Genomic DNA, 25,200 nt, shown 5'->3' with positions numbered 1-25,200 from the left:
GCCGATCTAGCAGTTCCTTGCAGTTCTATTCGAAAGTAGGTTGTGGCAGCCTTTTTGGTGGTCTTCTTGCTGTTGCTCGCAGCTCCACTTGTCGACCATCCCTCTCTTGTCACCAAACGAAATTTCACTCGCCGATCCAGCAGTTCCTTGCAGTTCTGTTCGAAAGTAGGTTGTGGCAGCCTTTTTGGTGATCTTCTTACTGTCGCTCACAGCTCCACTTGTCGATCCAACAGCCCTCTGCCGAACCGACAAGTCTATTTGAAAGTAGGTTGTGGCAGCGTGTCGACAAGTGTGGACAAGTTGGTGTTGATCTTTTCGGCATGTTTAGGGCTCCATCTTTTGGTACGTCTATGCATGTGCTTGATTTTAGCTATGCCAACAGCTTTTTCTCTAGAGAAGAGGTTCTGTCCCATCCCTTAGCCTGGATGACCCAGTCAATGTCATGTGAGACCGGGTCTACTTGTACTCCTTGGTTTTGGATACAGTATATCCATACCTTGTATTTATCATGCTCTCTATCTGTTTTATGTATCTTGGTTTCCTTTTCTTGGCATTGAGCGGGCATGAATGAATAGCCTCCTTTCTACCCCCCCAAAAAAAAAAAAGAATCTTTTACCCAAAAAAAAGTTTAGAATCGAGATCAAAATTGGCGGGGAATCGGATGCCATCAATTTTAATCTGACGTTCCGATAAATTGGAATTGGGATCGAGGACCAGTTGATTCCAATCAGATCAGCCAATTTTGCCACCAATCAGATTATGATTCCTATTTGAGGGCAGAATCGTCAAACACTTCATGGGTCGAGACAAGGTCAATAGGGTTTGTTTGGAGTTAATGGCAATAGCCAAACAGTAGGACAAATAGAGAATATGCTCCATATATACTGAGAAGAAGATGAAGGTGGTGAGCGCGCTGCAACTATAGTTGTGTTTAGTATGCATTCTCATTATAGACTATGGGTTTAGAATGTATTTTAAAAAGATTCTTTTCTATCTTCTTGCTTCTAATTCGTTTTAGACTCGGAATCTATTCTGAGAAAACATATCAAACACAACATATATCACTTACCCAAAACATTGAATAAACATATGCAAGGAAGCTAGTAATGTGTTTGATATAATGCTTTAAAAATTGTTTGAAGAATTCAATTTACACCTGTGGCTGTTATGGTGGTAGTGGGGGTAGAAAACTTACAAAAATATTGGGGAAGGGGAAGGACAGAGAGGAGAAGAGGTCATTGCTATTGCAGGAGATGGTCACACAAGTTTCAATTTCTACTTGACGGTTCAACATCGTTTAAAATGAAGCATGCAAGCAAGTCAGGTAGTACTTGGAAAATGAAGACAACAAAAAAGTTACGAGTCAGGATCTAGTTTCCTTTCACCCACGGTGAAGGAGAATCCTTTGATTGTGATTCATTGGAGTAGTAACCTAGGGGAATAGGCATCATAACAAGGGGAGGGGTAGTTTTGACATTCAACTTTATCTAGTAGAAGTGCGGAGCAGAGTAATAATGACTGTAGATGGGTGTACTTTCCCTTTACTCATGGAAGAGGAAAGCTTGCTCCAAACAATTATGCTTAGGGGTGAAACAGGGCCAGGTTGGGCCGAGTTTTTTTAAAATCCTAGCCCAACCCTAAGTCTTCTTAGTTCAAGCCAAGCCCAACCTAGCTCTAGGTCGGCTGAGATATCTCAGCCCAGTCCCAACCCTGTCGAGCTCAGCCCAGCCTAGCTCGACCCGGATTGAATTTGATCGAGCTAGGCTAGGCCGAGTTGGCCCTGATTGACCCTGATTTTTGCTAGGGCTTGATTGGCCTTGACTTGCCTTGCCTTTTTGCCATTTGCATCATCCTATGCATTAAAAAAATGAGACACATGTGATTGAGTATTGGTTTATTTCATACTCAATTGATTATTACACTTTTCTTTGGGTTAAAAAACTTAGCCCAATCTTAAAATTGTAAATATTTTCATTCAATAGATAATTAGTCTTTTTTTGGTAAACCAATAAATAATTAGATATTAAAAAATTTTTGTAAAATATGAACAATAAATTATAAAACTTAACCTAACATAGGGAGGGTCAAGCTGGGCTTAGCCCGAAGCCTCAACCCTGGCCCAGCTTGACCCTAACCCAAGGCCTGAAAATTTCAACTCTAACCAGCCCTCAGGATTGAAAAATCCAGCTCAAGCCCTATTCCGGCTCAGGGCGGGCCAGGTTGGGCTCGGGTCAACATGACCAAACTTACACCCCTAGTAATGCTTGTCTAAAGTTATTGGACCACAAGGCCTCCCTGATGTGAACCAGACTGGCTCATTCAACTTCAACCCAACTTGGTCGCATTAAATTATGACCCAAAACTGGGGTTTAAGAGAACTGTTATGGTTGAACTGTTTCTTGACTTCGTTTCATGTTGGTTAGGTAGGGTAAGATTGCGGGTAAACATTGATAAAAAATTAAAAAAAAAAAGAGATGGCGGGTGAACCACTGAACCGGCCCCACAGTTCTAAATCTAGAACTGTGGGGCCCGTTCTCTCTCTGTCTCCATTTGAGGAGCAGTTAATTGGTCTTGAGAGTTAACACATTCACTTAGATCACCGACTCCATTCATGGTCAGTTCGAAACCCAAATCCATCACAAGACACAACCAAGAAGTCACAAGATGGAGCAGTTTAACGAACACCTTCCTTCCACCCCATGACTCATCCCTTTAAAAGTTAATAAAAACTCACTCCACGCCACCCTCCTCTGAATTCAGTTCCAAGCGGTGCCACTTCCCTCACCACCACCACCGGTCTTCTTCTATAGTCTCTTCCCTTCCCTTCATAGTTTCATCTCTCTCTCTCTCTCTGTCTCTCTAATGGGCAACTACATCCCACGCCGGGCTTCATACAACACTGGTAAGGTCAAAGTCATACTGTGTGATGGGAAAGTTCATGAGTTTGATCAACCTTTGGCTGTTGCAGAGCTTATGTTAGAGAACCCACAACAAGTTGTGGTTGAATTCCAATCCCTCATGGCTGGAAACTGGAGACCAGTACCATTACCCGCAGATAAGAAACTGGAGACCTACAAAATCTATCTAATGCTACCAATGAAGGGAGGGAAGGCAGCAGCATTATCAGCAGAAGACGCACGCCATATTCTTTCAAAGGCCAAGTTACTCTTAAGATCACAGTCTTTTCTGTCGCCGGCAAGGATTCTCCCCTTGTTGGCCAGAATATGTCCATCTGGAATAGGAATGGAAGGTGATGTGGTTGTGTCTCATGGGCAGGATTGTAGTCAGCTGGAGAAACCAGAGGTCTACAAGCTGGAGACTCTGTTGGAGGCATTTGAGGAGAGGCCAGAGTTTCTGAGCAGGCAATTCTCTGGTAAGGGATGGAAGCCCACCTTAGACACCATCAAGGAGAAAGCTATAGAGAAGAAGGCCCCTCATTGGTTGTTTTAGTAACAAGTTAAGAGGCATTTCTCTGTATGAAAATGTAATCTTGCCTTATATATATCTATGCCCTGCATACTGCATATAAGAAATGCAGCCAATCTAAGAAATTACATATGTACAAGTTACTCCAATCTTCAGTCTGAGAACTTAAAGAGTGCTTTGTTGACTATGTTGTGATTAAAATTTTAGAAATATATTTTTCTTTTCCCTTCTTTTTGCTGTTTTGAGCTGAGACACTGGAGAAAAGTTTGGCCAGAAGAGAAGAACTCCTCTGCTTCACTTAATACTTATTTCTTGCTTTATCTTTATTGAGGTTTGTTTTATAAATAGGATTTTTCTTATTGACACTCCTTAAGGTATCAAATAATTTGTAACCTTATTTCTTTTGCCATCGTATCAAGAGGTGGGGAGGCTGTTGGAATCATTTCTAAAAGGATGAATTGGGAGAAAATCCAACCCCATCCCCACCCTCTCGAGCAGATAATGGGTTAACAGTAATTTCACAAAATGAAACAGTGCCTGCATTCATCTTTGGGGTATCATATACTCTTGAGTTCTAAATCAGATCATGTATTCAACTAATTTCTTACAAGATGATCAGCCTCCAAACTCAAAATTTCTGTATGAAGACCATAAGGATTTACAATGACCCAGACAGGAATTTACAACCATGTACCTGTTGAATTGGGTCAGTTAAACTGATACATTGATATTCGTCAAGGATTCTACCAAAAAACTAAAAAAAAGATATTCGTCAAGGATTACTTTGTAAAATGTGTACTTTTTAGAACTAAAACCTGTAATGGACCCACAAGACCTTCACCTCTCATCTGACTTCAGGATCAAGATGTCCTTCGTATTCCAACTGCACAAAGTAGAAATAATTGAGTAATCAAGGTCTACATAAACTGAATCACACCTTTGGAGTATTCACCAATCACCACAAAAAAAAAAAAAAAAAAAAAAAAAACCCTACCGCTGCTTGACTGTGGGCCAGTTTCATCTTTCGATACTCCATCTGTGCTTGCTTTGATCGGAACAAAGCTTGAACCCGTACAACAGATCTTTGCATACGCTCTTCTACTTGTTTCCTGCCAATCCGAACAAAGTCCTCCACATCACTCTCTTGGCTCTGATTTACTCCGGGAGCTTCAGCAACTTGGACCTGAAGCCCACGGAAACCTCTTCTCTTTTTACGCCAACGTAAAATTGCTTTCTCAAATATTCCAACTGACCATATAATTTTGTGGTATTGCTTCCTTACTTGGAAACCTCGGAAGACAGCCTGAATTGGAAAACGCACGTAAATCAGGCAGCTACATATAACATAACTGCATGATTCTAATCATGATGTTGAAAAAATTCAAGCCACCTTATAATTTATCAAAATATCCTATATAATGGAAGGGAAAGGTTTGTGGGGATTGTCTTAGCCAATGCATATGCCCAGCACAAAGTCCATAAAGAGACACACAAACATGACTCAATTCAGGATTTATGTAGCAACCCCCCCCCCCCCCCCCCCAGTAGTTGGGAGGCCTTGGTGTGTCTAGTTACAAATGACTTGCCAAAATTTGGGCAGATTTGGCAGGGTCAAAAGTACTGCTAGTACATATGCCCCAGGACCATAAAGAGACACTAACACATGAATAATGGTAGAAACAAGCAAAGAGAACCCTCCAAGTAGTTAGGAGGTACTTGGGCTGGTATGACTGAATGTACTTGTGAACCATTCGACCAGGGCTAACTTGCTTAATTTGGGCCAACTGGACAGGGTAAAAAGAACTGGTCCAACAAAGAAAGCACTTGGACTGACAGCTATTACCATAGGTTAAACCAAGCCAGTCAGCACCATGGTTAGGGAACTTCCATTCATATCATAAGTCCACAAGGTTGTATATAAGTAAATGTATCAGTAATAATAAGCCATTATCTAAATGAGCATACTTGAATTTTAATAGCCTGCCGACGCATATTGAGAAACTCTTTCCGGATCTTCCAAGTACGGAAACCATGTTGGATTCGTGCAACAGCTGCCATTCTCTTTCGCATCTCATAGTGCCGGAAGGCATGCTGAATCCTCAAAGCTGCAACTATAGTACGAGCCTCGTTCTCTGGATTGGACAGCTGAACTGCCTTTGTCTGTAGCTTTAGAGAATTTTCCCTGAATGCAGATTGTATACGGGCTGCTGCATCAGCAGCTGTCCGATACGCTGCCAAGGTATCCTTCAGGCACAACTCATCCTCACTGAGGTTTATGGGGTTAACCAGGTTTGTGTAGCTAGTTTCCAGGGAGCCACTTAAGTTTACTGATATGCGCATAGCATTCAATTGCGCTATTAACCCCTTTTCTGCAAGATAAGCAGCTAAGCCATCATATCCATTCTTATATGCAAGATCAGCAGCAGTACGTCCACCAGGAAATTCTGGAGTGGGGTCGGAGACTAAGTTTGGCTTTGCCCCTGCGGATAGAAGAATTGCAACCATTTCCTTCCTACATACGGAGATCACCAAGTGTAAAAGACTAAAAATGTAGTAAATAGCTAAACATTGAAAGTCACTCCTCAGATTGAAACAGGTTTAGTTATACAACACACACACGCGGAAAACAAAACATCAAGGGTTGGCATATTAAATGCCACAGACTGCTATATGCACACATAATGTCTCTCCTTGTTGGAGAAAATGGAACATTTACCTTTTTCTTTTTGAGGAGCAAAATATATTAAACATATTTTTTACATCTTTCAAAAAGTATGTCTCTCTCGAGAGTCTAGATAAATCCAGTTAAGCATTCTATATCACCTAGCACACGTTATTACTAACGTACCCTCTTGATCCATGCTTTTAATTTGGTGTAAAGCTGGGTGGACTAAAGTTCCTGAGTCCCCTTTCCTTTATACGCTCTTTCTTTTACATGATTTTAACTACTCCACCCCCATGAAAAAGGGAACCCAATAGTTCTCTTTTGGTTAATAGATTAATTTTTTATGTAGTACATTACGTGATTTGAGGAAACAAGGTGATGTAGATCACAAGTCCATATGCCCGCAGGAAGAAGCCCCAAAACCAGCCCAGCAAGGTTATGGGATGTGATTGCTGTGAGAAGCAGCCTGGTCTGATGATGTGGCAAGTTTTTGTTGGTTTGATGGAGCATCACCTAAGACAGCCCCAGTCCAGAGTGAAGCATGAAGAAAATAAAAGACCAAAAGACACTGTTTGCGTGAAGAAAGGAAAAAACCATATTTTCCTTGTGTGGAGATATTTTTTAGAAGATTTTATGGGGCCATCAAGTGGAGAAAGATCCCATCCTAATGCTGCCGAAGTTTAGTTTCTATTTTCAGTTTTAGAAAGTTTATTTTATTTCATTTAGGTAGCTTCTAATTTCAGGTTGTTTCTATTTTTGTTTCCTTGCTTGTTTAGAAGGCTGGATCTATAAAGCCTTGGTAGTTTCTATTTTCATCTAGTTTCTATTTTTCATTAGTTGCTATTTTACTACCTTCTATTTTGGTTTTAGGAAGTTTCTATTTAATACATTCTGTTTTGTAAGCTTGCCTAAGCTATTAATAGCCCCCCTCCCCCTATTGTAAGGAATGATCATATTAGGAGAAAAGAATTTTCAGGTCTTGTTGCCATCGGTTATGGGAGAAATTCCATGCTTCAACAGCTGGGATAGCTGTGGATGAGAGACCCCGGCTTAGAAGGCTATTCCCCTACCCCCCCTTTCTTCTATCTTCTCTATATCCTCTTCTTCTTCTTCTTATCCTTTTCTATGTTCTTCTTTTATATGTAAACAGATTAACAAAAAAAAAAAAAAAAAAAAAGGAATAAAGTTTCAGTTATTCAATTTGTTCATCCTTGTTGTGTTGATCCTGGCTGCAATTGATCTCTCACTGGTTCGAGGTCGACTTTTGCATTATAAGGATTTCCTAAGATTGATTTTAAAGTGTTAGAAAGAGGTCAATAAACACGAAATAACTTTATGTAGACCAGTCCACAAGATGATTGTAAACTTCAGGTCCAGCAACAGTGAATGCTTTGATCGGTTCTCAGATTTGCAGGAAATTTCAGAATAATAATAAAAACAAAAAGAAATAGAAGAAGGGAAGAAGAAGAAGAAGAAGATAGGGTAGTCTCCCTCCAACTCGGGCCTCTCACCATACTCTCACAGAGCAAAGCACAAAGCTATGTTTTTTTTTTTCTTAATCTCATTAATCAAATTTAGAACCCTCAAAAACAAACTCAAACATTAAAAAAGAAAGGCCTAACTCAATCCTTAACTAATAAGGTAACAAAACTGACTAGTAAACTAAAATAATAAAATAAACTGATTCAAAACAAGACTCTAACTAAACTAATGAAGTAAATCCCATTTTCCTACTTTCTACCCATATTTTAGGCCCATTACAACGAAAAGCTATGGAATCAAAGGCCCAACACCTACATAACCCAACCCAATGAAATACCCTCTAGGTGACTTACGTGCATCAATTCTCCCCTTCTTGAAAAAAAAAAAACTCATCAGGTAGAGATGTCTAATCAGACTTGCACGATCATCCTTCAATGGGAAGTAGACTCAGCAACCTTTGACTTCATCTGCCGTCCCTCCATGGCTTTGATACCAAAATAATGTAGATCAGTCACAAGTGCTAAACAGTCCACAAGAGGATTGTAAACTTTAGGTCTAGCAACAGTAAATGCTTCGATCGGTTCTCAGATTTGCAGGAAACTTCAGAAGAATAAAATTAAAGAAAAAACAAGAAATTGAAGAAGAGAAGAAAAAGATGGGGTAGTCTCTCTCAGACTCAGGTCTCTCACCCACGACCTCTCACTGTATTTTGGTCTCGCACAGAACAAAGCACAAACTATGTTTTTTTCCTCAACCTCATCAATCAAATTCGTGTACAAGGTTGTAGCCCCTTACAAACTTATATTGAAGACTCAAACACTAAAAAAGAAAGGCTTAACTCAATCCTTAACTAATAAGGTAACAAAAACTGACTAGGAAATTAAAATAATAAAAGAAACTAACTCAAAACAGGACTCTAACTAAACTAATGAAGTAAATCCCGTTTCCCTACTTTCTACCCATTTTTTAAGCCCATTACAAAGTAAAACTATGGGATCAGAGGCCCAACACCTACATAACCCAACCCAAGGCTTATTTCCAATAGAATAAGGCTTCTAGATGATTTATCTGCACCATAACTTTTCATAGGTTTCTAATACATGTATGGGTATGTCTATTTATGTCACATTTTTCAGATTCGCATGTTAGAACCAAAACAGCATTAAACTACAACTATTCACTCAAAATAGTTTTGGTGTTTTCTGCTTTTCACCTATCCTTTTACATCTTATTTTTGTGCTACAGTTGTATAAATCAGATCATTCCTGTATTGCATTTTCCCATATGCGTTTTGGCTAAGGTAGGTGTTATGTACATGTACTGCAGGGGTATTTATGTCCTTTCCCCTGCAGTACAGTTGGTGGCGATGTTCTAGGCAGAGTGCCCCTATCGTGATATAGGTTAGCTTAGTTAGTAGTTTTCTGTTAGTTTAAGTCTTACTTTTATTCCTCTTGCAATTAGACTATGTTATTAATAAACTGCAGGATACCATCATAGACTAAGTTGAAATATCGTGGTTCAACAATTCTCTTCTCTTCTCTTCTTATCCCAACATTCTTTCCTCTCTCTCTCTTCTACTATGTTGCAGGTAATGGTTTCAGATCTTGATTTGTTGCATGGTATCAGAGTTGTAACCAGTACTTGCCTTCTCCTTGATAGCTATTTGGGAGTTATTCTAGGTTCTGGTTGGTGGTGTACAACCACCTATGCTAACCTTTTCTAGTTGTCATACCCTAGTTAATAGAAGAAGAATAACTAGGGTTTAGTATACTGATTTTGATTTGATTAGTATGAAGATCATACCTGCTGCTACTGCTGAATTGGTCCGCTGATTTGCTTGCTCCGCTGGTTTCTGCTGAAACCCCTAATTGATTCTTCGATCTGCTACTGCTTCGATTTTTGGTATTGATTTGCTGCTACTGCTGAAGATCATATTTGCTTCTGAACTACGTTTTCCCGTTTCTGTCGGAGGCTACAGAACCAGTGTCAATTGAAAAAGGGATATTGAACTAGGTTTTATCGTTCCTGCTACATGATATCTGTTTTTTTTTTTTTTTCTAATACTGATTGATGCTGATCGAAGAAGAAGAACTGCTTATGCAATGCCCTGTTCTCTGATTTTCTGGACAGAATTTATCGCTGAAGATTTATTTGCTGCTACTGTTTTGATCTTGAATCTGCTGATAGGGTTTTGAAGATGCTACCGCCGCTGTTCCCCTTTCAAAGTGTCTCTTCTTGATTGGAGTTACTGTCCTTTGGCTGTTGGTTGCGCTACTGTTGCTTCGTAAGTCGATAGGTTTGCTGGTTGTGTGACTGTCAAGGAGTAGAAGACAGTCAGGTTACCTTGTTTTAGTAATTCTTTCCCTTTTTGCCTCTCACTATTCTTCTTCTCCTTTATTTCATTACTTGAGTTTTCATTCATGCCCCTCCAATCTTATTCTATCCTCCTTTGTCCTTAATTTATCATCCCTTCCGAGTCTGTACACAATCAATAAATCTTAATATCCTGTGTGTCTTTTTCTCCTTTGATTTATCAAGTACCACCTTGAATATTCTAGTAAATTTATTTTGAGTATTCTCTTGTTTGAGTGGGCCCATAAATGGCTAGAATTTACAAAACTGTTATTGGTCGTATATTTGCAATTTATTGCTTTGGTGGACCCTAGATCATATCAGTTTGGGGTTGCAATTTTTTGAAGATTGGAACTTCCATGGAGGTGATGGTTGTTATTGCTATTATTGGCGAATATTTGCTCAGATTTGTTTAAATCTAGCCAATCTAAGATCCTATTTACGACTGCTCTTGATTATGGGATTTTTGGAATGCTAGTTATTGGCTTATTGCTGCCATATGATGGTGGAATATTCTTTATTGTACCCGCTGCAGTCTGCATTATTTGTCCATGTGTAAAGCTACACATGGGTTAGATTGGAGTTATTATCTACATTTTCTATTCAAGTCATCGGCTGAAGATTATTATTATTTATTTGTTCATGTCATCTGCTCGTGTCCTCAGCAACAATTTTATCTTTAGTTATTTGTGGTATTCAGCAACTATACAATTTAGAAGTGGTCCACAACAACCTTTATGTCGTCTGGTTCACAGCAACCTTACGTTGTCTGATCCCCAACAACTTGATGCTGCTCAGTTGGTAAGGACCAACACCTCAAAAATAAGAGGTCATGAGTTCAACTCTCTTTGGGGCCTACTATCCAAAGAAAAAACACAGATGCTGCTGCTTGGTTGGTTTCCAGCAACCTGATGTTGCTACTAGGTCCCCAACAACCTGATGCTCTGCTAGTTGGTCCCCAACAACTCTCCAGCAACCTGATGTTGCTACTAGGTCCCCAACAACCTGATGCTCTGCTAGTTGGTCCCCAACAACCTTATGCTATTACTTTGTTCGCAGTTACCTATAATGCATTTTATCAGTGGTCCGTAGTAACCTATACTGCATTTTTATCAACGGTCTGCAGTAACCTATACTGCACTCTTACCAATGGTTTGCAACAACCTATGCTGCATTATTCACTCTTCTTTGTGCAGATTACTACATACTACCTGCCTTCTTTGAAAAGGGCTTGTGATGTTGTGAAATTTTGGATTGCGATTAGTGTTCTCTACCGCTTATTTTGTTCGTTGCTGGCTGGATTTATTCAACACAATTTTTTTTCCTACTTTTTCTGCTGATGATTGGTGTGCCTGAGTTGATGTTGCTACCAGAATGAAGTTCTCTGTGCATATTGGCGTTAACAATAGCTATTTATGTTCAAGACCGATGCTGCTTTTAAATATCAATTCTTGTTAATCCAAGCTGGAGCTTTCTTATGACACACACACACACACTCTCCAGCTTAAGGGGAAGAGTTAAGTTATGTACATGTACTGCAGGGGTATTTTTGTATTTTCCCCTGCAGTATAGTTGGTGGTGATGTTCTTTGTTAGTGATCACGATAGGCGGAGTGTCCTTATCATGATATAGGTTAGCTTAGTTAGTAGTTTGTTGTAAGTTTAAGTCTTATTTTTATTCCTTTTGTAGTTAGACATTGACTCTATCCTACTAACAGTCTAATTGCTAAGTTATAAATAAACTGCAGGGTACCACGATAGAACAAGTTGAATCTATCATGGTTCAAAAATTCTCCTCTTCATCTCTCCTTTCTCTCTCTTCTACTTTGCAGGTACTGATTTCAGATCCCGATTTGTTACAGTAGGGATGAATGGTTGATGAACATGTATCTTATCTCATAAACACAATTTCCAACAAGATATCAGAGCATAAACTAAATAAAACTAGCTCAAACAAATTACTGGTGTGTGCATGCATAGGTGAATAGATATGAGAGTGTACACGCCGCACAGGTGTGTGTGTGTGTGTGTGAGAGAGAGAGAGAGAGAGAGAGAGAGCCTTGATGTAAATGCTCAAGAGGATGCCATCTAGTGAAGAAAATATTAAATAAATCTTGGAGTGAATGCTTTGAACTATTCAGAGTGAAAGAGAAGGCAACAGGTAGTGAAAATAAATATTTTGCAATTTCAAGCAGTAGAAAAGAAAATACCTCCCATAGTATGCAGCCCAATGAAGTGCTGTCCATCCAGATGCATCCCGAAAATCTAATGAGAGGCCTGAATATGAATATGGTTTAACAGCCCAGGTATAACCTAGGATAGCACACAAATGAATTACTCCTTGACCTTGATGGTCCCGAGCAGGGGTTTTACACCCTTCAACTACTCTTTCTAAAAGCCACTCTAGAAACTTGTTCTTCAAAGAGAGCTCCAGCAAACTGTTTTTGGCTAGAGGTAACGAGATCCCATTGCCAACTGACTTGATTAAATGTGCCCAACCTTTGTCGATGTTAGAGATCATATGTGCAAACCTTTTTGCCTCCCTCAGGGAATTTACTGATACCTTACTAGATAGAAGATTTAGACTACTAGTCGTAGAGAAGAGCAAATGCGCCAGTCTTAACTGTTGTTGAAACTCTTCCCGCTCATCTTTTGGTTGAGCCACTCGGCCATTCATGGGGGAGCGATACTCAAAACTTAGTACTTGGCTAATGGGAGTACAACCATCAAGACTCAAATAGAGATTAACTGGGCCAGGGTTATGTGGTAATGCCACACAACGGAACACCCCAAACTGAACCATTTCTGCAGGAACACATACATCACCAAACACACAAAGTAATCCGGTCTGTGCAAGATGTGAAGCCTCTCTGTTAAAACATCCAATCACATCGACCTGCAGAAAACACTAATTAAATGTCAACAGCTTATAATTACCATTTAATCCTTGTCATATAGTCACTGAGAAAATAAAAAATGGGCTCTCTGTGATCAGATGACTACAGAGTGCAGGATGCTACACTAATCTAAATACGTGATATTCTGGATGATTTGATGACAAGTTTCCCATTATTACAAAGTAAGTTTCCTCAAAAATGGAAGTTTATTGCGACAAATTCACACTCATAATCAAGAAACATCATCACTATTATGATTGTCCAAGCCTTTCTTGCAAGTATTTAGGACTGTCTACTAGAATCCTGTAGCATCTTCTGTTATTCCATTCTATCTACAACCATATCTTATGTTAAATGCAAGATTTCCAAACAATGGAAGGAATTCGAGACACCCTGACACTTTCCACCACCACTAACCATTACTGTTTTTTCTTGGGTGAATTAGAATAGAATAGTTTAGTTAAAGTATATCAGCCATATAGCGCTGAGGAGAATCTCAATTAGAATATTCCCACAGTCTAATCGAGAGTCCTCCTATATGGTCTCTAATTGTTGTTTGTAACTAGGATTAGTCTAGTTTCAATTTTCCTTCTATTTCCTATTATGTCTATGCTTGTGGATCCTAACATGATTAGGAGTCCTTTGTAATCTAAAGATATAAATAAAGGCAGTGAGGGGGGACTGTTTAGTTCGACCATTAGTCTCTAAACAGTCCCTGTTCCTCTTTTCGGTTCTGGTGTTCTAGGGTTCTACCCTGTTACAAGTTTAAAATACAACAAGAGAAGGAAGATTAACAGGCCGAAGAAGAAGAAGCCTTTATTAGAGGGAGGAGAGGGGGCTCTATCTTCATCATAGTTGTCAAGGCGACGTTTTGACGCCTTATTTTTTCCCTCCTCCAATGCCTAGGATCACCTAGACGCCATGACAACTATGATCTTCATGTTATAAACCATCAGCTGTCAGATGATGGCCTAAGGGACACTCATGAATCATGGTCAACAACTCAAAGCAAATAGAACTGAACTTACCTGCAAAATTAAACTTAGTTTCTCCAAAACTCTTGTAAAAGGATTTAATACAACACTGGCCAAACTATCGAGCACATCATCCTATACTTGGCCCATCTCAAGTTTGGTCAAGCCCATCCAACTTGACCCATATTATTGTTTTCTTGTGATTGCTTAGCTAACCATAGATTAATAGATGTCAAGGCGTCGCCTAGGCGCCTTGTTGGTGCTGCCTTGGTTTTTTTCTACCCTTGACCGCCTTAGGTCGCCTAGCCGCCTTGACAACTATGCAGATCTTCATAGCTTGCCATGATCCACGTAGCCTTAAGTTCTAAGCAGTCTTCAATTCATGTAGACATTTAGCCTCAGGCAATTATAGGAATTTTAGGGAAAACTGCACTGAATTGTTTTAAAATGAATGGAAATAGGTGAAGAAGGGAATATATTGGTAAAAATTTTGAAAAATCCAAGAAATTTATCTGTGAAACTTCAGGGAATGCTAAATAAGGATGATTACAGACTTATGTCTCAAGAACAACAAACAGGACCGTAGCATAGGTCAGAAGCTCGCTAAAAGTGGCTGTTCCTAGTCTAAGTTATGCATCCATCCACACATCATAATACTTATCTCAATTCTCAAGTCAGTGCGTCAAAAATCACGTTCACCATCTTCTTCCTCAAACACCTTTCTGATTCTAGTCTGAGGTAGTGATGGTTGGAAGTTCAGAACAGGATTGTAAGGTCAGAAGAAGTCTGATTTCAGAAAACTAACAGAACTTCAGAATAGGCCAGATTTGGAGATCGAAAGAGACAGCGATCCCAATTTTAAAACCTTGGTTGGACCAGTGGTAGCCGCCACCCCCCCCCCCCCAAAAAAAAAAAAAAAATCAAATCTGGGGTGGTTGGACTTTCCAAATTTGAGAATTTTCAAAATCTTGACTTCATAATCAAGAGGTAATTTTGGTAATTCTGTTCGGTAATGGACTTCAGTTTTGTCAGCTTTAAATTGTTTGGATCAATTTCAGAAAGTGGACCCTACTATACTCAAGTGTATAGATAGCCTTAGAATTTAGACTGCATTGCTTTGTTCCATAAAATTTACAAGGTCATCCATGATTCCCATTTGGTTCTATCATCAAAACCCAGATAGTCTTTCATAGGTCAAGACTGAATCTAGACATTTAAGGGAGAGTCTTCTGCAAAAGATAGGTTTCTAGTCCAACAGAAAATGACTCAATCAGTACTCCGAAGTAGTTATACCAGGCCATTTAATAATTTCAAGAGTAGTATATAATGTTTTATAGTTTCTGCTCTACCTATCTCAAACGTGTGATGAATTCTGAGGTGAAGAGGGTTTTTATCCTATCACACCCATTCTTTTCGTATATACTCTCATTCTAATGAACATGATAGTGACGAGAAATGTTATTTTGCAATTGTAGAAAGTCCATATATCCCTAAGATATTTCAACGCTTAGTCCATAAAATATTCAATAAGTAATTCATATACAAATGTGTTTGTGAAATACAATGATGGGGGACTTGTTTCTCAGGCTCAAAATAGTTTTAGGCTCAAATAAGATATGCAAGCCAAAACAACAAGCTATTTTTGCAGGATGGAAATATAGTGAGAATAAATTTGTCAACATAATAAAGAACTGCCTAAGAACAAAGGATGAAAAGGACCTTCGTTTCTTCTGTTGAATAAGCCCATGCAGGTGAAACTTCAGTTATACTGAAAATTTGCTCTTCAATAGAAGGATGATTACAATCCATCACGGCAGATAAGCTTGATTCATGACCACTGGAAATTGGGGATTCAAGCGGTGGATCATCTACCGATCCCGAGGAATCAGTCATAATGTAGTTCATCCACCTGCCAAAGCTGTCCTGAGTTTGCAAATCTTCAATGGAAACACACAAGGATTCATCTTTTCCCCTTGTAGGCTCTTCAGAATCCTTTCTGTGGTCACTCATTCCCATTGTCTGAAAGTAATCACTAGTTGGAAGTTTCACATCAACAGAAACACTTCCAGCTGCAGGTAAATTGTTTGTTGGGAGAAGAGTACCCTGCCATGGAAACCATAGATAGGTTAATGCATGCCAGATTAACCATGATATACCTCAGCACTAACTATTAATATATGGAAACCTTAGTCATTTAAAGCAGCCCACACAACCAAATCTAGAAGACTGAACCATAAAACAGAATTGAATTGACATTTTGAGTTCAAAGCCCAGATATGATAATGGAAAAGTAAAAAATGTGAAGTATCATATGTCCGCATCTGAGGATTCAAACAACAAGACAAACAAAAGAGACAACTAACCTGAAACAAATTCAGCAATAATACATATCATATCACATAAGGCATTGTGTGTGCATCACCAAAGGTTCCCCTGGCAGCCATCAAGTCAAGCTTGCCTTGATAGACCACTTCTGCCACATGGGGTCAACTGACCTTTGGATAGGACCCTCCCCCCCCCCCCCCCCAAAAAAAAAAAAAAAAAAAAGAAAGAGGATAAGCCATGTGTTGATAATACCATCTCTATTGTACGGATGACCATGTAAAGACTTAAGCCCTTGTATTTTCAATGTTAGACTGCCCCAATGTTGTCAATGTTGAATTTTCACCCAAATTCCAAAGTTTTCATGTCTTAAAACGAGTTGACCTGAAACTTATTAGGCTGATAGATGATATGATGTGGACAACGTGTCCAACAAATTTGAGGGCCAATAGAGCTGCCACATAGCATATATTTGGGCTGTCAAGGAAAGGTTGGCCCAATGCCCACCCATGTAATCCATTTCTTGCAACGTGGCAAGAGGTGACTTTTACAGAGCTCACCAATCTGGGAGAATATATATATAACATAAAAGGAGGACACAGTATTACTGACAACTTATGGAAAGGACTAAACACTAAAAGAACATTCTGTAACTGTGGCTGGATAGACTTACATTGCTTTTGGAGTTGCTCATTTCATATAGGTTCTGTTGCTCAAAATGTGAAACTTCATCTGTCATAAATAAAATGCAGTTATTGGTCTCTAAGGTGAACAGCTGGCTATATCAGGAAAAGATCCTAAGTTATTACCTCTCTTGGGGCCTGCAGGATCATTGGGATCTTGTGCTGCGAGGAGATCTTCCCAGTCAAGAGTGTTTATCTCATGAAGTCTCATCTCATGATTTCTAACAGTCATACTATCACCAAGCTCTACCGGTTCACCAACAAGAGAAGAGACAGAATCTAATATTATAAATAACAATACATTAGGATATTATTGATATCAAGAACCATATCAGTAAAGAAAAACTGCAAGATCAAGAACAAAGAGGAAAGTTTCACCATAATCGAATAACATGGTCCTTTTTATTTTTCACTAAAAAAGTTACAGAACAGTCATGGAATGTTTATCTCACCAACATAAAATGCAGGATCTATCCCAGAATCAATTTCTTCCGATAAAACCCTAGAAGCATATGGGTCAGAGTTGCCTGAGCTAGAATTTGAATTAACAGGTGTAGAAGGAGAACCCTGCAACTGTATCACATGTGGTGATAATATGATATATGCAATATATGTATGATTACCTTACTTGACATCAATAGTTAATAAAGCATAGTAAACCAACAAAGTTACCTCTAATGTTTCACGATAATGCACAAGGACTATGTGTTCCTGTTTCCTAGAGAAAAAGAATAGGGGGAAAGACCAGGAGATTCCAAAATCAGAAAATTTGATTGAACACTTACTAGCAAATATAGAAGTTTATAGCATCCAAAAAGACAGAAAATAATAAGTAGTTGAAATGTTAATTTTTCTAGACTTAATTAACCACAACATACTTGTCAAGCAGCCAATAACACCTACGAACAAAATTGGGGTTATCCTGGCCATGTGCGTAGTAAACATGGATCCTTTCTTCATCACCAACCTGTATGATGAAGTGAGAAGATGAAGAGATTCAGAGAAAGTAGAGATTATCCAATGAATTGGTTAGAAGAAAAAAAAATGAGGGATATTCTTTCATGGTACAAGAGATAGTCGAATACAAATATTTTAGAATTATGTGAGCATATATAATATTCTGAATTCCAGAAAAGGAATATAGTCAATGAGAGGTTGTGAACTAGGAATGTGCTTGGTTGGAACTTTGAAGTATTCACGCTCCACAGGAGATAAGAAACATGTAATCAGTAATTCTGAAAAGAAAGCCCACAAGTACAGAATTAAGAGGATATTTTGGTCATTCAGCTACCACAATTTATAGACATTTCAGGAAGGCATATGTTGCATGCTACACCAAAACAAGCTGCATCAGAGGAAGTAACTGACTTTTAAGTGTTCATGAGCTTCTTTAACAGTCTTCCCATCCTTTTTCTTCTTCCAGTTATGACCATCTTTCCGGAAGTTCCTCAGCTTTTTACGGTCAAACAAAACAATTGTGCCACCTGAGGTTGGGAGAAAAGACATTGAAGAGAATCATTGTTTATCTAATTACTGTTGTCATAACACATAAACCTTAAATTAATAAATTCAAACAGAAGAGAGGGGGGGGGACCAAAAGTACATCTTGTTTCACCTAAAAAAGCAATGAACTCAGACAACAAGATCATTCTCATTGCCAAATGTATGGATATATCAGTGGATGCCTAACATGTAGAGGATATGGAGATTGCATAAAATTCCATGAGAGAATCCCTTTGAAACCTCAACATGCAAACCTCTTATCATGAGTCTTGATCTATTATATTTCCTAGTTCACACGGACTGCAGAAGAAAGTTGAGAATGGAGATTTGATTCTAATATACATACTTGACATGCCAAATGATAGAAAAAATATGTCTACCAAGCAATAGATGCAGGACAAATAGGGACTAGTCTAAGTTATAGAACTGGGTTTTGATGTGATTGAGGTCTGGCAGGATAACAAGTGCACAAAACATTACACAGAAACTAACGAGTAAAAGAGAGAACAACAACTCGGACATAAAAGAAGCTTGGAGTCTCACAGGAATTAAACAAGGCTTAATGAAGACAACAACAATGAATCTATGGAGTCTCACCAGACAAATAAGCAGATTGCGGTAGGATTCCAAATACCAGCTTCACTACCCAAAAGAAACTAGTAGCTGGAATCTTACAGCCGAAGATACTTAAAAAGATGAACTACAAATTCTACTAGTACATCTTCAAATGTCAGGTAACTTAGAAAACCACCATTTTAACATTTCCATATAACCTCTTGTTCTTTGCACTCAACTTACTAGTTCCAGAACTCCAAAATGGTTACGTTGCCCAAGATGATAACTCGTAAAGAGTTACTTCAACAAATATCTTATGGTCCTTGAGTTTATGGGCCTGCAAGCAAGTGATGGGCCTTGTCTTTGGGTCGACTCAACTTAGATCTGGTAATGAGCTTGGGCTTAGGCTTGGCTAGATCAGAAATTAGGAGAGGGATATGGGGCCTGTTCCTAGGCCTTCAAGACCTTTGGGCCTATCAAAATCATATTCTGTGAGCTTAACAAAACTAAGTTCTATTGTTGTTGAAAACCAAAAATCTCGAACAGAGGCATACACCAGGCAGCTAGAATTAGGTATTGAGATCCATAGGCAATCAGGCAATGGATTCCCTTTCTATTTTGCAAAGAATTCCTAAAGACCCATCTTATAGAGGCAAGTTGGCCATCAACCACATTCCCATTCTTGTCAACCACCATACACATTTCTGGCAGTTGAAGAGCATGCCTGTCAATACCAATGTAAGCAGAACAACCTCCAACATTGAAATTGTATCGACTCAAAACCCAAGTGGAAGCACCCACACTTAAGTATTCTCCACAAACTTCTTCAGAAGGTAGAAGGTCTGGCCGTTCAAGCTGGTAACATTTGAAGCTTTTATTGAATCATCACCATGTTGCCTTCTTCGAACTAAACAGAGAGAGAGAGAGCATAAGCTTGTTCTATGTAACTTTCAGTATTCAAAGAAATATACCTCTGAACCTCACCTTGAATTTGCCTGATATAATTGGCAAACCAATCAACATCTTAAATTTGCTTACATGAGACGGAATGAAATTGATTGGTTTTTGTTGAGAACCGTGGGATAAGAATATTCGAACCTTACATTAGGGTTTTACTTAATTTTCCCTGTAATCCGTTTCGGGTTGTAACTACATTATGAATAAAGTGGACCTCTGTCATTAATGACAAGTCACATCATTCTCCCAACTCTGATTCTAAACTTGGTATCAGAGCCCAAAACCCTAGTAAATCTTTTTTGTTTTTCGCATTGTTCTTCTCCACCGCCACTGCTTCCTATTGGAGGTTGTAGCCTCCTCCTCTAGCATGGTAGACGACACCTGCACCATGCACTCTTGAGTTTCTCACTACGTCACGACTCTTCACCATCCATTCCCACCACCATTGCTGCAGTTGCCTTGTCCGCCAACCTTACCCACTGCTGTCGTTGCCTAACGCGACCAAGGTCGCCTCCTACCGCTTCCACGACCACCACAGGTCACCACTGCCACTGCCACCGCCACGACCACCATAGGTCGCACACACTCTAATTTGATTTGTTATGTGGGATCAGTGATCATGGTACTGCAAAGCGTAGATCCTTGGGGTTAGTATGGAATAACAGGGGTATTCTAGTCACACGTTCCTAGGTGTAGGGAGCGGGGTGTGACACAATCAGTTCCAGATTTCACAGCTCGCTTCTTCCACTACTACTCTGGTTAAGACATGTAATGCCACTGCATGTCCTTCTGGGATGGAACCTTCAACAATTGGATGTCAAGAATGCATTTTTAAATGGAGACCTTGAAGAAGAATTCTACATGGACTTACCTCCAAGCTTTGCTTCCCCATCTACTACTGGTCGTGTTTGCATATTGCAGAAGTCTCTTTATGGACTCAAACAATCTCCTAGAGCGCGGTTTGGTTGCATCCTGAAAGCTATGCAGAAGTTTGGCTATCAACAAAGCCAAGCTTATCATACCCTGTTGTGAAAAGAAGTGGTATCCAAATTACAGCCCTCATCGTATATGTAGATGATATAGTGATTACCGGGAACAACAATGCCGAAATCTCCCATCTGAAATCTTTATTAGCAAAGGAGTTTGAAACAAAGGATCTAGGCCCTCTTCGGTACTTTCTTGGGATTGAAGTTGCAAGGTCCAACAAGGGCATTTTTATTTCCCAACGGAAGTACGTCTTGGACCTCCTCAATGAAACAGGAATCCTTGGATGTAAGCCTGCAGACTCCCCTATTGAGGTTAATCATCAGCTGTGTAGTGGCATGGGTGATCCAGTTGACAGAGAACAGTACCAGAGATTTGTTGGTTGGCTAATTTACTTGTCACATGTTGAGAATGGGCCCTAGTGCCGTGGTGGTACAAGGGTAGTTGTTGGTCGGCTAATTTACTTGTCTCATGTTGAGACTTGTTGATCTAGTTTTCCCTTTTCTTCTCAGGATTCCTACCATCTCATACCAAACCCGATATTGCCTATGTTGTAGGCATTGTTAGTCGGTTTCTCCATGATCCCAGGATGTCTCATCTTGATGCAGTGCACCGTATATTAAGGTATATGAAGTCTGCCCCTGGGAAAGGAATTCTCTTCTCTAATAATGGGAACCTAAGACTAGTGGCATTTACTGATGCCGATTGGGTTGGGTCTATTGATGATCAGAGATCTACTTTTGGTTATTGTTCCTTCCTTGGTGGTAACCTTGTCACATGGTGTGATGTAGGGAGAAATTGGCTCACAAGGTTCTTTTCCAGAACCTGGGCCAAATCTTGGTCCAAAGCCAACACCAGCCCAAGCCACAGGCAGGTCCTTGTTGTCCCGACCTGGCCCTGCTAAGTTTATTTTATATAGTTCTTTTTGGGTCCACTTGGGTCCATTATTTTGGAACAGCTGCTGGAGAATACTTTTGGTATTCTTAGTGTCTTTTAGAATTCCAAGAGTTAGTTAATTTTCTTAATGTCTTTTAGAATTCTAATAGTTAGTTAATTTTCTTGGCTTATGTTTCCTATGTATTGGGGCTGGGGTTCAATGTTTTGGGTTTAGTTATCTATGTCTTGTGGGCAAATATCTATGTTTAGGATTTGTTATCTATGTATGGGGAATTCCAAAAGGAGTCTCTTAGTGTCATTGTGCTGTACTCAAGATTTCCATCTCTATATAATGCAAGTCTTGGCTGCTCTCAAAGGCAACCCAGAATTTTGAAAACAAAATCCTCTTGTGAGAACCCTTGTGAGACTCAGCAACCCAGGTGGGACTCCTGCGGATTGGCCTAGGTGGGACTTCAGCTCTACAATCTAGCTATCTATTTTCATACCTACCTATTCTCTTCCAGATTCGATCTTGGCTTGCTTACCCTCTCGGGTTTGCATCAAGGCGAAGCAAGAAACAGTCAATCGTATCACGGTTCAGTGCTAAAGCAGAGTATCGTGCCATGGCTCAAGGGATTTGTGAACTCATGTGGCTTAAGGGATTATTGAGTGATCTAGGAGTTACTTCTGAAGATCCTACGCGCCTCTAATGTGACAACAAGGCTGCAATCAGTATTGCTCATAATCCAGTCCAGCATGACAAGACAAAACACATTGAGATCGACACACCATCAAAGAGAAGCTTGAGCAAGGAATCAGCTATATACCTTTTATTAGTTCTGTTAATCAGCTTGCTGATGTATTTATAAAGGGTTTGAATTGTAAGGTGTTTCATCCACTGGTCTCAAAGTTGGGCATGTATGATATATTTGCACCAACTTAAGGGGGGGTGTTGAGAACTGTGGGATTAGAATATTAGCACCTTACATTAGGTTACATTAGGGTTTTATTTTATTTTCCCCTTTTACCTTTTTACCCCTTTAGGGTTGTAACTACATTATAAATTAATAGACCCTCTATCATTAATGACAAGTCACATCATTCTCCCAACTCTGATTCTGAACTGTTTCTAGGTTTTATCTTATTTTATTGGGAATCCAGGGCCCTGATCCGTCTTGGAAAAAAAATAACATTACATGTACATTTATATTTTGTTTTGATGAGTCAAATAGCTCATATTATTGCAAGCAAATATATTAAAAAAAGGGGGGTGGGGGGGAGGGGTGGAGGAACTTACAGGTTTCTAAATTACAATGTAAACATGCATTTTACATGAAAATAAAGTACAATACACCTAGTAGGATGAGAAAAAACAAGTGATTACTTGGAGGTAAGTTCACTGGCTTGACACCAATGTTGAAACGACTGTGATTACAGAGTATTGCATGAATTTCATTTGGCCGCAGCCACCGTGTTGTGGCCTCCTTCATTGTAGTTCCAACATCCAAATCTGTTCACAGGATAAAGGAAACAAAATAACTAAAGAAGAACCATAAATTGAGATAAAACATAGAATATATCTTCTGATCAAGGAGAAGACTAGGTAAGAAACATATACTTATAGAAATGCATACATCTCTAGTTCTATACTGGATTGATCACATCATTGAACAAGTCAAAAGGTCCATTAGAGGTGCCCCACATAAATAAAACCCATCTTTGAGTTGAGCACTCAGTGGAATTCAACATTCAGTGTTTCAGGGGGCCAAAGATCCACGGGTTCCAAACATGGATTGATCACAGAGACTAAATGACACCACTATGGGAAATTATAAATTCTAAAGGGACTATACCAACATAGATGAAATTATGAAACAAAAGTCCAAGAAAGAAATCGATTAGCCTAACAATAGTAAAGTTTTTTTTTTTATAAGTAAGGTACTCGTAGTTAATCCCATCTCTGGAAACGAAATCAGATAAACGACTCCAACAACAATCGGAAGACAATACGAGTCAAAATTGAACACCCAGTTCCAGCAATCCATGCATAGAAAGGACCAAAAGCGCCCAATTACAAAATTCTTCAAACGTCACTAAAAACAGAAAAATAAAGACAAGAAAGGAAAATCGAAGAAGGTTCTGTACCTTCCATTGTACGAAACCCATGAATCTCCCATCCCACAAGCCTGCCAGGATCACCGCCGTCCATAACTACAACTCTTCAACCTGCCTCAACTTTCAAACTTCAAACCCTTCTCCAGCTCTGGCCTAAAGGACCATGATCACAAAAAGAAAGCTTCAAAGACTTTTAGACGAAGATGAAAAGCAGAGACTTATTAAGGAGAAGAAATCATGGGCTTAAGAAAGTAACATTACGGGACACAAATTAATCTTATGGGTTTTCTACGACAAGTGTGAAAAACGAAATTCTCTTCTCCGTTCGATCAATTGAACCGAGAGATTGCTGAGTTACAATGATTCTGTCCTTCATTCTGTCATTTTCAGTAAACAAAAAACACTAGAAATACAGGTCAGATAACAGTGAATGTGATTGTGATAGCAACTGATTCTGTTGACTCAGATGGAAGGAATCACCAACCTTGCGATTGGAAGGTTTACCAAAAACAAACAAAAAACCTTTCAATTGGAAGATCAGAATACCTTAAACCCTTTGAATATTGACAAATTGCAATTGGTTTTATGGTATATAGTTCCTGACTATTTTTATATATATATACAGGGAGAAGGTTCTCAATCCCATTATAAATAAGATAAGGGGAATAAAACACCTAATCTCTGAACCGTTCTTTTCAAAATCAAATGAGATTTCTCCGCTTCAGGTAAATTAAGAAATGCAGATTAGCTATTTTAATCCTGAAAGACCAACAAAGATTGACTTGGGGATTAACGCTGTTAGAATACCTTGGGGTATCCCGTAACATCCGACACTTAAACTACATTACAAATATGGATTACAGCGTAGAAACCTAAATTACGTTTAAAAGCGTAGAGTAATAATAAATAAGGCTACGTTTGGTTGTAAGGAAAATTAAAGGGCAAGGGACGTGAACTTTTTTAGACCTAAAAAAGAAACTTAAATTTCTTATCATATTTAGTAATAATACATTTTATATGTAACTTTTATTTTATTTTTTTAAACCAAAGGGAAGTGTATGCAAAGTAGAGTGAAATTTAATAACCAAATATAGAATGATTTAGACTTAGTGATATATTCACTCGGGGTAATAATTACAAAAAATTTTCTTATGAGTTTAAAAGTTTCACTTCCCTTTCTTTTAATTTTCCTTGCAACCAAATGAAGTCTAGGGTTTAATTGGGGTTTTTTTCTTATAAAGGGTTTAATTGGTTTGATTCAAAGTATGAATGATAGAAATCGAAGTCAAACCATTTATTAAACGGTTCCAATATCTCAAATCGAAACCATTTAATAAAATGATTCCAATTAAACCGACTTCTTATAGGTTTTGGTTTGTTGGCGTTTTGAATTATTGGTTCAAGTCAACT

General features: G+C 39.0%; 2 protein-coding genes and 1 long non-coding RNA gene across 4 annotated transcripts; 2 read left to right on the top strand and 1 right to left on the bottom strand.

The window, feature by feature from the left end:
* Positions 1-2,818: 2,818 nt before the first annotated feature.
* LOC122669050 lies at positions 2,819-3,519 on the top strand. The gene has a single exon (XM_043865683.1). It carries the CDS (start codon positions 2,863-2,865, stop codon positions 3,448-3,450), a length of 588 nt encoding a protein of 195 aa, XP_043721618.1. The 5' UTR covers positions 2,819-2,862; the 3' UTR covers positions 3,451-3,519.
* Positions 3,520-4,247: 728 nt separating this feature from the next.
* Positions 4,248-23,949, bottom strand: LOC122669048 (calmodulin-binding transcription activator 5-like). 2 transcript variants are annotated; one of them, XM_043865675.1, is made up of 13 exons: positions 23,821-23,949; positions 23,060-23,185; positions 18,169-18,284; positions 17,679-17,767; positions 17,473-17,518; positions 17,253-17,373; positions 16,927-17,079; positions 16,791-16,849; positions 15,515-15,898; positions 12,135-12,820; positions 5,392-5,938; positions 4,421-4,729; positions 4,248-4,309 (listed from the first exon to the last, which is right to left on the bottom strand). In XM_043865675.1, exons 1-13 carry the CDS (start codon positions 23,882-23,884, stop codon positions 4,271-4,273), a joined length of 2,739 nt encoding a protein of 912 aa, XP_043721610.1. In that variant the 5' UTR covers positions 23,885-23,949; the 3' UTR covers positions 4,248-4,270. The 2 variants fall into 2 exon arrangements, with proteins under 2 accessions (XP_043721610.1, XP_043721611.1); XM_043865676.1 differs by having other exon boundaries at positions 16,927-17,046.
* On the top strand, positions 5,141-5,532 carry LOC122669054. The gene is made up of 2 exons (XR_006333959.1): positions 5,141-5,274; positions 5,337-5,532. It is a non-coding gene; the product is annotated as an uncharacterized LOC122669054 (long non-coding RNA).
* Positions 23,950-25,200: the final 1,251 nt, after the last annotated feature.

The sequence above is a fragment of the Telopea speciosissima genome, chromosome 7 (genome assembly GCF_018873765.1).
Source record: "Telopea speciosissima isolate NSW1024214 ecotype Mountain lineage chromosome 7, Tspe_v1, whole genome shotgun sequence".
NCBI lineage: Eukaryota > Viridiplantae > Streptophyta > Magnoliopsida > Proteales > Proteaceae > Telopea > Telopea speciosissima.
Note: the sequence above shows the minus strand (reverse complement) of the source record. Positions and strands in the feature narration are given on the sequence as shown.